This window comes from Parambassis ranga, chromosome 9 (assembly GCF_900634625.1).
Source record: "Parambassis ranga chromosome 9, fParRan2.1, whole genome shotgun sequence".
Classification (NCBI taxonomy): Eukaryota; Metazoa; Chordata; class Actinopteri; family Ambassidae; genus Parambassis; species Parambassis ranga.
This window is the reverse complement of record NC_041030.1, coordinates 14247114-14262373: the sequence shown is the minus strand read 5'-3', so window position 1 is coordinate 14262373 and position 15260 is coordinate 14247114. Positions and strand designations below refer to the sequence as shown.

Below are 15260 nucleotides of genomic sequence, written 5' to 3'. Positions count from 1 at the left end.
CAATCACAGCTTTTACAGGTCCTGTCACACACACACACGCAGTTGTTATTTCATCTGCATACATTACAAAGTTTCAATACATTTTCACAACATATGACCACAGCCAAAGAAAGGCAATAAACATCATATAAGATATAGACTGTAAATCTACACAAAGCATAAGATCATATTACTAGTCCTGTGTGGTGGTGAATATACAATGTGGAAAGTGTATGTGAGGGGACACTGTCCACTATGCCAGGCTTATACATGTGGATGTGCAGAATAAGGTGTGACTTAAATAAATGAATAAATCGATTTTAATGGATTTAGTCTTGATCAGGGAACAACATGCTGTAGTTAACGCTTGTCCTCAATCCAAACTTCTCTGCTGCCATCTACTGGTCAGAAGAGGAGTTTTGTGAAGAACTACACAGTCATTCAAGCACATTCATCTTTAATATCCTAAACAAGAGTTTTAAATTCATTCATTCGGTGACACATAATAAATCAATACGTTTATGAATATGTGTACTACATATAATCAATTAAATATAATGGATTATTTAACCACACTCACACCATTACACATGCAATTACCAGCCTATAGTGCAGAGGCATGCACATTCCTAAGGGGCAAAAACAAAACAATCAGTTGGGAGGGATGAAGGCAACTTTTAAAATGAGTGATGATCATTATGTATCAAATTGTCGTTGCCTGTTTAAAATTCTAAAAACTCTCTCTAAACTGTAACTTTAAAAAAAAAATATTCACAGTATCCTTTTTAGAACTGCAACATGTGTGGTGCTGGTTAATAATATTCATTGGAATATATCCTATCATGTAGGGCCTACCTTGGAAAGTGAACTTTTAATTTAAAGTTGAATGTTTCTTTTGTATATCTGTGGATGCTCTCAGTCATCCAGGTCATAGTCAAATGTTTCATTTGAAAAGACGATTATAGTTTATATAGTTTTTGTTTGTTTGTTTGCTTCTCTACTGTATTGTTATCGTAATAACTGGATTTAATCCCCAGGGTGGATTAGAGTGTTATTAAGGGTGAAAACTATTGAACCACGAACTTGCTAAAAGGAGTTAAAAAGATACAATCTTGAGCCATGTTGGTAATTAATTATCACAAACCAACATTCAGGAATATGCACTAAAATGACAGAAGCGGGTTAATGGATGATGGATATATGACAGAATTGAGTTTTATTGTTTATATTAGCATCAAATGTTGTATATCATCTATATGTTGTCTACTCGCACAGGAAGTATAAGAAGTAAGGCCAGTAATTTGATTTCTAATAATTACCCACAGCGCCTGCGCATTGCGCATGTCGTTCTGATTGGGTGCGACGGTCAACCTGGTTTCCGGTGCGAAACAAACAGCGCTGCTGTTTTCATAAGCAGAATCAGCTGCTCTTTATTTCCTCCTCCGCTCCCTGAAAACATGTCTGCTGCTACTACAGGGTTCGTGCTGGTGATTTTGGCGGTGTCTCTGTGGCCCGGTAAGATGAACGTCACCATTTTAATATCTGTGTGAGACACACCTGTCTATTCGCCCCTAGTGCGGGCCTGATGAAAATCAGATCTAAGCGATGGACGTAGCTTCTCTCACTGTCTGTGTCATTTCTCTGTCTGTGTCACTGAAGGAGACTCCCGGTTTGTCATTAGTCCTTTGACATTCAGACAGAAATCTCTGGTAAGATTTAATTTGTTTCCACTCAAGGTTACACTGTGTTTACATACTTTCTAAATTAATTTCTATTTCTATACTGTAAAAAATCTGCAAATGTTTTTCCACTTTATGCAGTGATCAATAAAAATGTTTGTTCTCCTCAACAGACATTTGATGCCTGTCCAGAATGCAGACAGATCATCCAGCTGGCATCCAACATGATATCTGGCAGTGATACAAAGGTAAGCAGCTCACTCACCGCACTTCACTTTTAATTTACCTTTACAGCACCAACTTACTGCAGCTTATAAATTCAAACTTAAATTAAATTATATTATTATGGATCTTCCTATAGATAATACATTCTATATTATAAAGTTTTAGACGTGCTTTGTACTTTGTAGTGAATTGATTTACACACATCCAGCATTCTCGCAACAAAACAAACGACTGTTTTTCAGGAGACTGTGTATGAAACCTTGCACGCTTTGTGCCAACGCCTCCCAACACAACAGGCATCAGACTGTGAATCACAGGTGAAGATTTATCTGCCAAAAATCCTTCAAACCCCGGCTCACCTGGTGAGTTCTGCCTCCATTAGGCTTCCTTTTATAAAAAGCAGCTCTCTGGTTTTGCATTTAATGTTGGATAAATGTGTTTTAACAGAACCCTGATGAGATCTGTGTGGCGTTTGGACTCTGTGCTTCACACAAACACGAGGAACAAGTTGTTCAGAAACTTCCCCACCATCTTGGCGGTATTGACATATCAAGCTCTGCACTGGGCGCACACCTCAACGAGAAAGTTAGTATGAGAAAGAAGAAGTGAATAATATTTAAATGGAAGTGAAACTTCTCTCATCAGTTCCTCCTCTGTCTAGGAGCAGTTCAACCCAGCCTGCACTCTGTGCCTGTTCATCATCAAGAAGCTGGAGACTCTGTTGCCCAAAAACATGACTGAGGTTCTGCTTTTTTTGTTTTTTTTAAATCATTTTACATTGATTCAGATACTGTATGCCATCTATCACATCATATCTTCTCCTTCTTCCCCTGCAGGAAACTTTAAAGAAGCTCATGGGAGAAGTCTGCAGTCTTGTACCTCAAAGCTACAAAGCTCAATGTGATGATTTTGTCGACAAATATGGCGTTGAGATAGTTGAATTCCTTCTGTCCTCTGCTGCTCCTCACACAATATGCACACTTTTGCATGTCTGTTTGTTTAAGGAGCAGCCTGCAGCAGGTTAGTTGCCAATTAGCCCTGGTAATAAGCTAGACGTGATCCTCAAACTTCCCCAGTGTCACAAAGTTCCACTGATTTTCCCAGAGCTGTTCCTCCCCTCGGACTGCGAGTCGTGCCGTACGCTGGCTGTGCTGAGCCGAGTGCACCTGGGCCTCAACACCACTGAAATTCAGACTTCTGCTTTCCTGCAGTCTGTCTGCATCCATCACCCAAACGCCATCCCCAAGGTCCGACTCTCCACATGAGCATTTTTCTCCTAACTGCAGTTACTTCCATGTTGTCCTAAATCTAAATATAGGTCTCATTCTTGTGCTTACAATTTTACTAGTCTCCACTTAACATACAAAAATACAGTCTGAACTGAATTAATGCTGGCAGTGTAAGTGTAATAAAGTTTAGTATAAGCATTCAACACATATCAGTGCAACTTCACTTCGGGTTTAAGGTATTTTGTCGATATCCAAACTATTTATATCTGATTATGTGCAGTTATTTAACATATAACTTTCAGAAAACTAACCAAGGAAAAAAAGAATATTGAAAAACTCTGAACTCTCTTTTCAGTGTGATGCTTTCACCAAAGTCTATGGCTCACAGCTGAAGAAGGTTTTGGGAAACCAGATGGACACCCCTCATGCTTGTGAAGTAAGAATAAGTTTACTAAAAACCATACATATGTATAATAACTATCTCCTTATACAACAATGTCCTATTCAGATGGGTAATTACATTTATAGTAAAGGAAATTGTTCGGCTCATCCTCACATGACCATGACCTCAGAAATTAGGAAATACCTACTCAGCCATCAGTTTTTGACACTTAAAAAAACAACCTGAATGCATTTGACTTTTTTGTAGTTATAGTCGTGGACTTGATTTAATCTGCAATCTTAGTCAGTTTGTTTGTTTTGTTCGGATGCCAATATTTCTCTTTAGAGCCATGTCATTGTGCATTTCTACTTGACACAGTATTGCAGTCAGTCACCCACAGCTAAAATTAGCATGCAAACATTACCCTCACCATCACTTGCACTATACAAACATTAAAAGCATCAATCAGTCTGGTTCATATTTACACACAGGATCTTTTTGTCCCATCTGTCCTGCAGAGAGCTGACCTGTGTGTGGCCTCAAAGAATTTGGAGCCATTGGGGAAAAATCATTGTACCTGGGGACCAAGCTACTGGTGCAGAGACCCTGAGACTGCTCAGAAGTGTGGTGTAAGTGACATTCATTATTATCAATAGATTCACAGACAAGTTAAACTGTGTAGACACACTCAGCTTAAGTTGAAACTGCATGGAAAAACTACAGGATGACATGCTAATATAACAGTCTGAAGTGCTCAGTTATTATTACAGTTTCTGTTTCTATGTTTTTATCCTCAGAATCAGGCCTTCTGTGAGAAATTTGTCTGGAAGAAGAATGAGTGAACATCTACACCAGGTTGGCTGCTGCTCATACAGTTTACTTTCCACACATAATGCACTGATCAACTGTATAAATCTTTTTAAATGTAATGTAAAATGATGATCATGTTTTGTGATTGATCTTGTTCTTCTGCAGCAGGTTCACCATTTTTGTGAGGCACATCTGTGTATTCTAATAGCTGTGTTACAATGAATGCTGAAAATGGCCTTGTGTTCACCTTAAAATATGCTTTAAATGTATGTAAAAAAGGCGACAGACTGCCCAACACAATTGCTCTGTGTTCCTTTAGTTATGTTATTGCTCTGTGGATGATCAATCCTGGTACAACTGACTACATACAAATAACATTAAAACAAATGTGTGTTATTTGCACACAGAGAGCTGTGTCCTGGAGTTGGTTTATTTGAAAATTTGAAAATCAGCATAGTAAAAAAAAACATGGATGCATTTACATGTATTTGCTGTTAAGAATCAGCGAGGAATAACCTGTCTCTCTCACACTCTGGTGTGGTTGGTTGTGTTACTGGTGCTCTCTTGTCTCTTCCAAATCTGTGAAAGAAATCAATTCTGTGTTAGGTTTACAAACTTTAACTTTACAACCATTTTAAATTGCAATTTGATATAAAATCAGATCACACTAAAAACACAGCACAGATCATTTATTCTACCATGATGTCATATACCTCTGATTTGCACCCTGTTCAGGCTGCTTCAGTGTCTATAGTTTTCAATACAGTTATGTTGCTGCTGTTTACACTCCTTTCTGAAAGAGTGGTGTACGTTTCCAACAGAGATGGAAGTGAAAGCAAAATTCAACTGCTTGAAAGAGTGGAGGGGGGCCTTATCCCCCAAAACATCATCATGTCCTCCTTCATTCAATGCAATAGTCAGATTTGCCTTTGAAAACAGGCATGTTCAGTGTTGCACAGAAAAGTACGATGAGTCAGTGAGTAGACTTGCCTGGATATAAGCCTCTGAGAGTGTGATCATCTGGGGGAGAATGTCTGTCACCTGCAGGTCCTGCATCTCGTACCACTTCCCAGTTCCCTGATTCAGACCCACACAACATCCGTTCACGACCAGCCGTATTTATACAACACTCATTTGAAGCAGGTTATTGTGGTTGTTTTCATCAGAAGTGTCTGACTACTACTTACATGATGCAGAACATGTATCCTGTACGCTCCCTCAGTTGGTTTCCCATCATGCACTACGTTTGCAACAAGGTCATAAGTTGTGTTTTTCTCTGTGACTTGGGCTTCTTCTGTCAAGTACTCACGCAGGTCTACATTCCTGTAGAAAGAAAATTAAAAATATAAACAAGCTGATTTTTACACCGAGGACAAATACATTAATAATAAGACTTTGTAATGTAAGAATGTTAGAATGGCCTTTTTTATACTTCTTTTAATATGCACTTAAAGTCTTTCTAAGTCTACATTCTTTGTACAGAAGATGAAGACGGGCTTACGTGATAGGGAAGTTGACAATTGTGGGGTTCTTTTCCACAAAGAAGTTGTTCTTGGTGAATCTTTTGATGCAAAAGATGAGGTATGGGGGCAGCTTTGTCAACTGGAACCTTTTGAGAAAATTCTCTTTGTAGGTTTTGTATTCCTTTAATGTAAATGAGACAGAAGAAGAAGCATAACATTGTTAGGATCTGATTAGATGACTGAGATCAGATTTTCTGAGGTTACTTTGCACTGGACCCTCGGTAAGATGTGAATACCTTCTCTGTGTTGCCATTGAACTTCCCAAGGATGTTGAAGAGAGGGACCTGTGGGATTATAAGCTGCTCCTTCTCATCTTTGTACAGTGGAGCTGTTGGTAGGTCAAGTGTAAGAAACAGGAAGGTGGATTCAGACATCTGCTCCTGGTATTCCTCAGTCACCAGCAATGCTTCTTTTTCTTCTGGTGGCTGAAAATTTAATAAAAAATACAATTATTTCATTTTTAGTTTTGTTCCTGTGCTTCTCCTTTTTTGATAAACATTGATCATTTTACATTTTTTTCTTCCCTAAGCAGATTGGGCAAGCTTCAACATTTCAAGTAAGTAAGTGCATTCACACAATGCATTACATTTAACCTTTCAAAAAAGAAGCACAAGTTACCTTCGAATCAGGAAAATAAGCCTTACGTAAGCTGATGAATTCATTTAAAATACAGATGTAACAGATTGAACAAGCAGAGAACTCACTAAATCTGGGTGTGGAAGTTTTTTGGAGAAAATCCGCATGGAGCCTTGAAAAGCTTTTGTGATGATTGCTATGGAGGGAGGAATAAAAAAAAGAAAAAGAACACTGCCATTAGCTGCCATTTTTCTTACAAAAAAAATATGAGTTAAATGTCAATACTTTAAATTAGGAGACATTATACTCTCACTCACATGGCTTTTTCTTAGTTCCTCCCAGGGCTCCATGCAGAGCATTCAAGAACCACGTCATAAAGTCAACAGCGTCACCTGCAGAACAGAAAACAGAGAGATCAACCATACCTACAGAGGAGTTCTCAGCAGCCAGTGCGTATTTAAGGTCAAAGTCATTCAGGGCATTACCTTGCTTTGTAATCTGGAAGGTCTTCTTGCTGCACAGCACTACAGCCTGCAGCATCTCATGGGGTGACACATGGGCTTTAAAGTTCCTTGGATTCCAAAGTTTGCGCATCAGCTCACCAAACCTCTGTACCAGGAGAAACATGATGTCACCTGGTGGTCTTCGGATCCCCCTGTAGTTCTCCTCCTCCAGAAAGTAGTTTCGTAAAGGTGGCACGTTGGAAAAAGCCTACGAGGAAGAGCCAAATACGAAACGGTTATATTAGAAAGGTTTGTACCAAAGTTCAGATATGATGTACAGTTTTATACTTTCATACCTGTAACACCACATTAGCATAGTCGTTGGCTTTGATGTTGTTTAGCCCCACAATGCCTGGCAGGTACGTTGTGCCATCGTAGGCTCTGTACAGTTTGCCCTGCTTGTCCAGACCTGAAATGTGCTGCTTTGTGAAAGTTGGCTTCAGCACATACTATAGAAGAAGAAGTGTCAACAAGTTACCCACACAAAACCACAGTTCATAAGCCGTCTTGCAAAAACATACATAATATACTTACTGTGATGTCTTCTAGTGATGAATCAATGATCTCATAGTTGTCTGGGAGACAGTAAAACTTCAGTGTGTGCAGGTTGAGGAACACGTGATGGGCAAATTGTACACTGTGAGTGTATGCGTGAGACTTCAGTCCTCTACCTACAAAGGACAGAAGAGACAGGTGAGATGAGGAACAGGGTGTTTGGTCACTTGTTAGAATATCAGATAATGCTCCTACCTTGAAAATACTTCCCACAGATAAGGCAGGCATAGACATTGATGTGGGAGAGAGAGATGGAGCAGAGCTTCTCAAAGTCAAAGTCCAGGACGCTCCTGGAGGATTAACAAACAAACTCAGCTGCTGAGCAAAGAGTTAACTAGCATGTAGCAAAAAATTAGCAATATTAGCTATGCACATTCAGCTCTGCCTTACCTGTTTATAGTGTCAAGATACGGGCAGTGGCGACTTCTGTGGTCTTCTACGAAACGCCCTCGTACTATTTTGGCTGCCACTGCAACATGAAGTGATTAATAAGAAAAAAAATCAAACACAATTTTTGACAATCAACTTAAATGCAGACTAGCCAAACATGCTAAGCTAATCTAGCCTTACATCGTCTATGGATGATCGTTTTCTTTCACAGAATGCTTTGGAGGAGCGGTCCATTTACCTAAGCAACTCGAACAGCAGCAGGCAGACCCGCCTATTATTGACTGGACCGGCCCGTAAACAAAATCGAGCGCACTAGCGGCTAGCACTATAGCTACTAGCTAGCTAAACGTAGTACAGACGTTAGAGGAAAGGTAATCTTACCTCCGTCGTCGTTGTCATCATCATCATCCACCTCAGCTTCTCTTTCTCGCTTCAATGAAACCATCGCAGCACTTAACGTCCAATCGACAAAGAAGGCACAACTTTACGTTATTTGGTGGAGATGAATGGGTCAAATACCGAGCGCCTCGAAACTCGCGGTGGATGTACGTCGAAGCCTACGTGTGGCACCACAAAACCTAACCCGGAGTTTGAAAAACCAAGACACGTAACCCTTTAATAAACAATCCACATTCAGACTAATATATGTGGCATATTTCTGTCAAAAGCCTTGTAATGTGTGGCTTTTCCTGCTTTGTGCACGTCCTATAAACATCCAAGTTGAAACATTGTGTATTATTAACCTGTAAACTCCGGGAATGTACTAGTTGAACAACAATATACTCTCACTAGCTTAGCTATGTAGCTTTTTGTCACAACACAGTGCTCACATTGAGACTTGCTGCAGTTATTCGCTTAGAAATATTGTCACCATAAGACCGCTCACGGAAATGGATATTTTAAGAGAAGATGGGGTGCATGAGCTGAAATACAAACCTGGGGGCCGTTTGGATATGAGCCACGGCTTCCTGCACCATATCCGGAGGAACCAGATTGCTAGGTGATTTCCTTAACTACCGTTAGCTAATGCTAGTAGGTAAAATACACATGCTAGTAGGTAAATTCACAAAGATCTGTCACAATAGTAAGAGCTGCTTCTCCAGTTTTGTGTTTTTAATTGTTTGTTTTTCGAAGGATGATCCAATGGTATAAGGAGGGTCACCGTATGGCAGGCAATGATGATGACACACGCTTTTTAAGATCAAAACAAAAACATAAAGAAAGGTCGTAAAGGCCTGTTGTCCAAAGTTACAATAACACATATCTGCATCTTGCATAAAAACAATGTTATGAATCATCGTTTCATTGCATTGACCTAAGTATTTAATAAGTAACGAGCTACATATTTACGTTTCAAAAGGTTAAAACAGAACCAATAATACTTTATTATTGGCTGGATACATTATCAGTATTTAGAGGAGTAGGGACACTTTTTTCAGTTGTTGAAATGCATTTAATTTTCAAGTAAATCAAGCAACCTACAACATTTCATTTATTTCATATTTCATTGGTTTTATCCTTCCAAACAACTGTGAAACTATGCAGAGAAGGAACAACACCATGTTGTTTTTTAACCTCCCACGTTATCTCCCATAGCAGATGTTATATGTTTTACATTCAATATTAAAATGTTCCTAACATTTCAAGGGATGACTACGATAAAGAAGTAAAACAAGCCAAAGAGCTTCAGCGGCGGAGACACACCACAACCCCTAGACGACCACGCCGTCCTGACATCCAAGTGTACCACCCCAGGCGAAGACGTAAGATTGATGTGCTCTCCCTTCAGGTTTTTGCTGATGACTGTGCATCTGCCGGGGTGAGAGTAATGTCTATGTGTGCTCATTTTGCAGATGGTTCAGAGCCAGGAGCTGGTGCTGACACTGAAGAATGGAATGAGAGTGGCTCAAGCACAGAAACTGAGGCCCATGGGACTGAACTTTTCTGGCTTGACTATCAGGCGGACTCTGGTACCATTACATCCTTCCTTGTGCACAAGGTTAATACTAATAATGTTCCTTTCATTGATTTTACTGTCACTTAATATCTACCTTTGTTTAATGCTCTTTTGCTCTTTCTTTTAAAGGAGGATAATCCTAAGAAGGTGGTCGCACGTGTTGCAGAGAAGAACATCCTGAATGTAGCCATGAGGGCAGCTCTTGAGGCTCGTATTCGGAAGGAAATTGATAAAAGAAGAGACAAGAGCTGAGTGATGATCTCAAACTGTAGTTCATGATGATAAAGTAGGACTACAGACAAAGGTTCTGTGGTCCACCAGAGCTTTGTTCTGTGTTTGGGCCATAATGAGGACTTTGGGATCATCTACAGTGACTGTCAGCAGAGATCAAAGTAATTTCTGTTTTTCAAGGAGCAGGAACAGTCCTAATCAATGACAGAGGGTGGACGTTTACTGTCAGGTTCATTTGTATTTAATTTTATTAACCTTGGACTGTTAACATTATACCACACTTGGGGTCCACTGTACACATTTGAGCAGGACGGACCTTTTAAACGATGTTGATGGTTTCTGATGATTGACAGAGAGCTTGAGGAAAATTGTTCTTCTCTGTTGACCAGTTTGTAAACTTTATGTGTAAAGTGCTTAGCAGAATATCACCTTATCTGCTGCCTCTTGTTAAACAAATGTGAGTTATCAGGGGTTGTTGTTTTTTGTTTTTGTTTGTTGTTTTGGGTTTTTGTTGCATTTAGTAGTTATAGCCATGATAATATATAGGGTTGACAAGTAGGTTTTGTAGTTTTCAGTGTTGTAATTTATTTGCAATTATTGAGAGACTTTTATTTTTGATACTGTAATATTTTGGAGGATGTAACTCTACATATAAAATGATATATATATATATATATACACATAAAAAGCCATTTCTGTTCATATGTCTTGATGTGGTCCTGCAGAATTGAACAGGCAAGAATGTGATTTTTGAAACGTGTTTTTATTGTATCTTCATGTATCCACTCTATAAAATACAGTCTAAGAGGCAGAAACTTTGTGCCTTCAGCAGGTGGCAGCATCAATCAGTCTTACTGTGCAAGCCTGTCTGCTTTGCTTTCCACGCTCTGTAGCAGCAGAACAAAACAGAACTATTCTTTAGGTGTATGGACACTGCACAAGCTTGACTAGGGACTACGGTCCTGTCCATAAAAAGGGCATTACTACTATTTAAAGTGCATAAAAAATTTTTCAAGGTGGGAGAAAGAGTTCCATTGAAGGCTCACTAAATTCAAGTGCACAACCTAAGTAGTCATGTGACATTGTGAGATACTGGGTGATGTTAGTGTTTTTTATCTAATTTCCCTACAATAAAGTTAATATTAATCTAATCTTTTCCCATCTTTAGAAAGTTAGGAACTACTTTTGGTGTAGTCCAAACCCATAACTGTGATCCTAGATACGCAGCACAGCTATTCAGAGGAACTGTGTGCCCACAGTCTCAGATTTACCCTGTAAGTGTTCATCGCACTGAATACAATTTGTTTTTTGTTATAATATTCTCCTTTGAACCCCATTAGTTATCAAGTAAGGATATAACTTTCAAACAAATAATAAAATGGAGGACCTTTGCATCAAAGTAGGCACTGCTTGTCTGACAACGAGCCTGATGTCTATAAAGAAGTTAGTGTCTTTTGTGACATTAACCAGCACAGGGCCTCATGTACAAGCACTGTCACATACTTCAACCTTATAAAACTAGTAATTCTGCACTTTCATGGCCTTTTCTCACCCTCTAAACCTGATCATTATTTTGCGGTTTTTCCTCCCACAGGACGAAACCCAGCAAGTTAGAACCAGCTGAGGATGTAGAGTATTACTGCCTCTAGTGCAATTCTCTCTACAACATATAGTTGAGTAACACCACTGTAAAAAAAAGGATTTGTGGATCAAACACTGAATAGTGTCCCATTCAACACACAAAACGGCACACAAACTTTTTCACTCTCTGAATAATGTGGACACAGAACATTCCACTGTATGTTGTGGGAAAAAAAAGTTGGCTTGACATTTGGACAGACATGCCGTTGATCCACATCATAGCAGAAGATTAACTCAATGTTTTCATTAATGCAAGAAAATATGCAAACTTCATCCTCATACCACATGGCGGGCCAAGTCTCCACAGTGTTATGCAAAGCCGTGTCAAGGAGGAGGGAGCTCTGCAGAGGTATTGGTGGAGCAGGAACACTCCCCTTTGGGCTGACAACGCCTTCCTTCTATTTGGCTTTTCATTTCTTAGTCAGCATGTGACTGAAGTTATGAGAGAGGAGGCACATTCACATGTCAAGACCCTGCTGGATTAACTTCAGCTCTCAGTTGGCTGAAAGTGACCCAATCACAACTCAACTTTACACCTACCCCTCTAATTGGTGCTGGATATATATTAACAAATTACATAACTTCCCTCTTGTTAGGACCCAGATGACACTGCTGGTTTAGATTTATTTATGGAGGCACTAAACATTGGAATAGTTGCTCTTGTATTCCAAACTAAACACAAAACTTTGTCGTCTCTTTGTCTGCATTGTAGGGTTCAGTTTAGGTTGTCGGTGCACGGTGCACTGATAAAGCTTGAAGGAGCAGTGAAGCGTCTTCACAGAACTCAAGTTGCCATGCTTCAAACTTTTAAGTTCTGTTTATGTTCTGAGCTAAATGAGTACATTTACACAGTGTCTGCGTTGTTCATGTGAAGTAAAATATAAGACCAAACCCATAAGCTCACACTGTCTTTGACATTTGTAACAGCATTCTTTCACTGTAATTATTCTTTTTAACTTTTCCCACTGGAATGAAGCGATCTCAGGGCAGCCATTACATAACATACTGTAGAATTTAGGCAGGGTTGGGCACAGAAACCATTAACCAAAAACCATGTTAATATACGGATATATCTACGACTTTGGAAAACTACAGAACAACTAAAAACACATTGCATAACTGTTGTTCTAACAATGACGCAGAATGATTCAGGTGCATGTGTATCCTGTTGCAACTTTTGTAACCGTCAATACAAGAGATTACAGGAGATTGTGAGGATAAGGTTTTTTTATTCAGATCAAATCACATGATATGTATGGAAACACGCAAAACTACCAGCTGAATGCTAAACACGTTTTACTAAGCATTCTGCTTCAATACAACACTTTTGTTCCTTCCTGCTGAGCCGAAATCAATTCAAAGAAGGCTCCAATTCTGCAGTTTGAGTTGGAATAAAGTAGTTTAGTCACCTGAAAAAAGCAAAGAAGGAAGGAAAGGAAGACTGGCTTTCATTTCCTGCAGGAGTACAGTAGGGCAAGAGCAAGCTCCTACAAATATTGCATCAGCTGTCACCTAATCCCTACAATGAATCCCCCTGACCTCATCCAAACAGCTGACCTCCTTCTGCCCTTCTCACTGTGACTGCTGCACTGCCAGGAGAGAGTTAAAGCCAGCATCAGATTTTTTATGGAATATTTGCTTGTCATCATTATACTGTTTGGCTTCGTTTGGTCTTATGTTGAGCTCAGAACAAATGGTACTCATTAAACTAATCCTCTAGGTTCACTGCCGCTGTGGAGAAAAAAAAATCTTTACTGAAAGCTAATTTTACAACATGGAGCAGTGCTGAAAATCTAGTGACAGAATTCAGTATGATTTACCCAGACTTCTATTATCGCAGCTTAGTGAACATCTGCTGCTAACAGCCTCGGTCGGTGGCGCGGTTCTGCTGCAGTAGTGAGTGATCTTGCCCATTCAAGGCTGTGGAAGCCAACCCATACGACATTCAGTTAAATATAGACGGTGGTGGTGTGTGGTGCAAACGCACAGCTGCTGCAGTTAAACAGGCTCAGCCAGGATGGTGTTACTAGAGTACGAATACTATATTGTAAAATATGCTGTAAGGGGTAAGAAGTAAATCCAATATTGGAGGTCAGATAAGTCACATGTTTGCAGGCAAAGTTCATATTGACACATATTATGTTTGAAACACAACCCTCAGACACAGTGAATGAACTGCATGTATACATAATATAATATAACAATATGAGTCGATGCTGCACAGAATGTTTACAAGAGCAGTGGCCACATGTGTAGACTACTAAATAGGCTTATGTGACACAGCTGGCAGCATTTATGGAGCAAAGCTAATTATATTCAGATGGATTATTGGAGTTACAAATTCACCAGAGATCAGGCTCTATTTGGAAGAAAATTGATGAAAACTAAATGAATTTTAGTCAAACAGATGTTTTATGAGGCAATTTTGAAAAATCATGTTCAAATTTTAAACAAACCATTCCAACAAACACTCTGTTATTACATTTCTTGCCCCTTTCTCTGCTCCTGTCTTCCACTTGTACTTCAGACAGCCCTTGGCAAAGGATAAACAACTTTGTTTGTTTTGGCTGTAAGCATTCACTTTATCGCTCAACAAGATTTCTGCCTAACCTTTAGCACACTGCTAATCTCCATACCTGAGGGTGCAAGGCATCGATAAATAGGAGTTCATTGACATTCCTGTAATAGTAAATATTTTCATACCACATTAGTTGTGTGTTCTCCAGTGGCTATGTGTTAAGTGTAGTAAGTGTGTTTAACCTGCATTTACATTTGTTCTCAAGTGTATCTTCACCTGTGTCAAACCCTCAGGTTTAATAATTTATTCTGATTAAGGACATATTTAGGTGGACTGTAGGCATCTTACTAACTTACTGCACTTATTGTTTCTTTCTTTTTTAAAAAAATCTGCATTCAGTTGAGGCAGTTTGCATAAACATCCGTCTTTCTTTTAAGGTTTCAACAGGCACATTACTGGATGCAAAGACCATTCCAGAACATTCAGCTTATCAGTGCACTACAAATTAATTACAAGTTCAGTGAATGTTTGATTGAGTGTTGTGGGGTAGATTAGAGTATTCAGTGCCAAACCCATTTCAAAATAACTGTGATTTTAATGTAATTATAAATTGTATATATAAATAACAGAGACAAGCAATCAGACATATGAATTGTTCACAGGGTTGATTCCAAGCTCCGGTTTTGAGCTTGTGGCCTTTGTGTTCATTCAGCTACAGATTAGACACCTGTTGTCGTTTAGGACAGTGGTTTTACACACTATCATTAATTTATCTGTGACTTTTATTATAGTATTATTTACTGTATTCATGTATCAGTTGTGCAAAAGAACGTTAGAGTTTCAAGAGGGTCCAGCTAAGAATAGATGAAAACAAGCAACACAGAGGACTAATAAAAGACTTAATCATGAATAATATAGTAGAATGTAGCTAAAAGTTACTGGCATCAAATTTCCTTATTGTGCATTTAGTGACCATCCCATGTAACATCTGCCATGGACTGTTCCCTGTTCTGTGGCGTCCATAACTGCTTCATTTCTTACACCAGGTCCAAGGTTCCTGAT

The 15260-nt window shown here is 39.2% G+C and overlaps 3 protein-coding genes across 4 annotated transcripts; 2 read left to right on the top strand and 1 right to left on the bottom strand.

Annotated features, from left to right (window-relative positions):
* The first annotated feature begins 1349 nt into the window (after positions 1-1349).
* On the top strand, positions 1350-4718 carry sftpbb (surfactant protein Bb). Of its 2 annotated transcripts, XM_028415149.1 has the most exons (12): positions 1350-1494; positions 1639-1688; positions 1832-1906; positions 2126-2245; positions 2331-2468; positions 2545-2625; positions 2720-2903; positions 2988-3130; positions 3468-3548; positions 4013-4123; positions 4292-4349; positions 4470-4718. In XM_028415149.1, the coding sequence occupies exons 1-11, from the start codon at positions 1437-1439 to the stop codon at positions 4334-4336; spliced, it is 1086 nt and encodes a 361-aa protein (XP_028270950.1). In that variant the 5' UTR covers positions 1350-1436; the 3' UTR covers positions 4337-4349; positions 4470-4718. The 2 variants fall into 2 exon arrangements, with proteins under 2 accessions (XP_028270950.1, XP_028270949.1); XM_028415148.1 differs by having other exon boundaries at positions 4292-4718.
* Positions 4719-4725: 7 nt separating this feature from the next.
* usp39 (ubiquitin specific peptidase 39) lies at positions 4726-8423 on the bottom strand. Its single transcript, XM_028415147.1, has 13 exons — positions 8233-8423; positions 7852-7930; positions 7657-7751; positions 7441-7577; positions 7203-7355; positions 6889-7114; positions 6721-6795; positions 6532-6599; positions 6064-6252; positions 5806-5948; positions 5492-5627; positions 5295-5381; positions 4726-4883 (listed from the first exon to the last, which is right to left on the bottom strand). Exons 1-13 carry the CDS (start codon positions 8294-8296, stop codon positions 4830-4832), a joined length of 1506 nt encoding a protein of 501 aa, XP_028270948.1. The 5' UTR covers positions 8297-8423; the 3' UTR covers positions 4726-4829.
* Positions 8424-8634: 211 nt separating this feature from the next.
* On the top strand, positions 8635-10870 carry c9h2orf68 (chromosome 9 C2orf68 homolog). The gene is made up of 4 exons (XM_028414568.1): positions 8635-8851; positions 9499-9614; positions 9705-9850; positions 9938-10870. The coding sequence occupies exons 1-4, from the start codon at positions 8742-8744 to the stop codon at positions 10058-10060; spliced, it is 495 nt and encodes a 164-aa protein (XP_028270369.1). The 5' UTR covers positions 8635-8741; the 3' UTR covers positions 10061-10870.
* Positions 10871-15260: the final 4390 nt, after the last annotated feature.

What these genes read in the sequence shown, in the direction of transcription:
- sftpbb (XM_028415149.1), top strand. Translation starts at nt 1,437, where the DNA reads ATGTCTGCTGCTACTACAGGGTTCGTGCTGGTGATTTTGGCGGTGTCT. An exon ending in TGCCCAAAAACATGACTGAG is followed by an intron (nt 2,626 to 2,719) that starts GTTCTGCTTTTT and finishes CTTCCCCTGCAG; the next exon opens with GAAACTTTAAAGAAGCTCAT. An exon ending in ACCCAAACGCCATCCCCAAG is followed by an intron (nt 3,131 to 3,467) that starts GTCCGACTCTCC and finishes CTCTCTTTTCAG; the next exon opens with TGTGATGCTTTCACCAAAGT.
- usp39 (XM_028415147.1), bottom strand. Translation starts at nt 8,296, where the DNA reads ATGGTTTCATTGAAGCGAGAAAGAGAAGCTGAGGTGGATGATGATGAT. An exon ending in ATGCTAATGTGGTGTTACAG is followed by an intron (nt 7,115 to 7,202) that starts GTATGAAAGTAT and finishes TCTTCCTCGTAG; the next exon opens with GCTTTTTCCAACGTGCCACC. An exon ending in AACTTCCACACCCAGATTTA is followed by an intron (nt 6,253 to 6,531) that starts GTGAGTTCTCTG and finishes TTAAATTTTCAG; the next exon opens with CCACCAGAAGAAAAAGAAGC.
- c9h2orf68 (XM_028414568.1), top strand. Translation starts at nt 8,742, where the DNA reads ATGGATATTTTAAGAGAAGATGGGGTGCATGAGCTGAAATACAAACCT. An exon ending in CGGAGGAACCAGATTGCTAG is followed by an intron (nt 8,852 to 9,498) that starts GTGATTTCCTTA and finishes TAACATTTCAAG; the next exon opens with GGATGACTACGATAAAGAAG. An exon ending in GTACCACCCCAGGCGAAGAC is followed by an intron (nt 9,615 to 9,704) that starts GTAAGATTGATG and finishes CTCATTTTGCAG; the next exon opens with ATGGTTCAGAGCCAGGAGCT.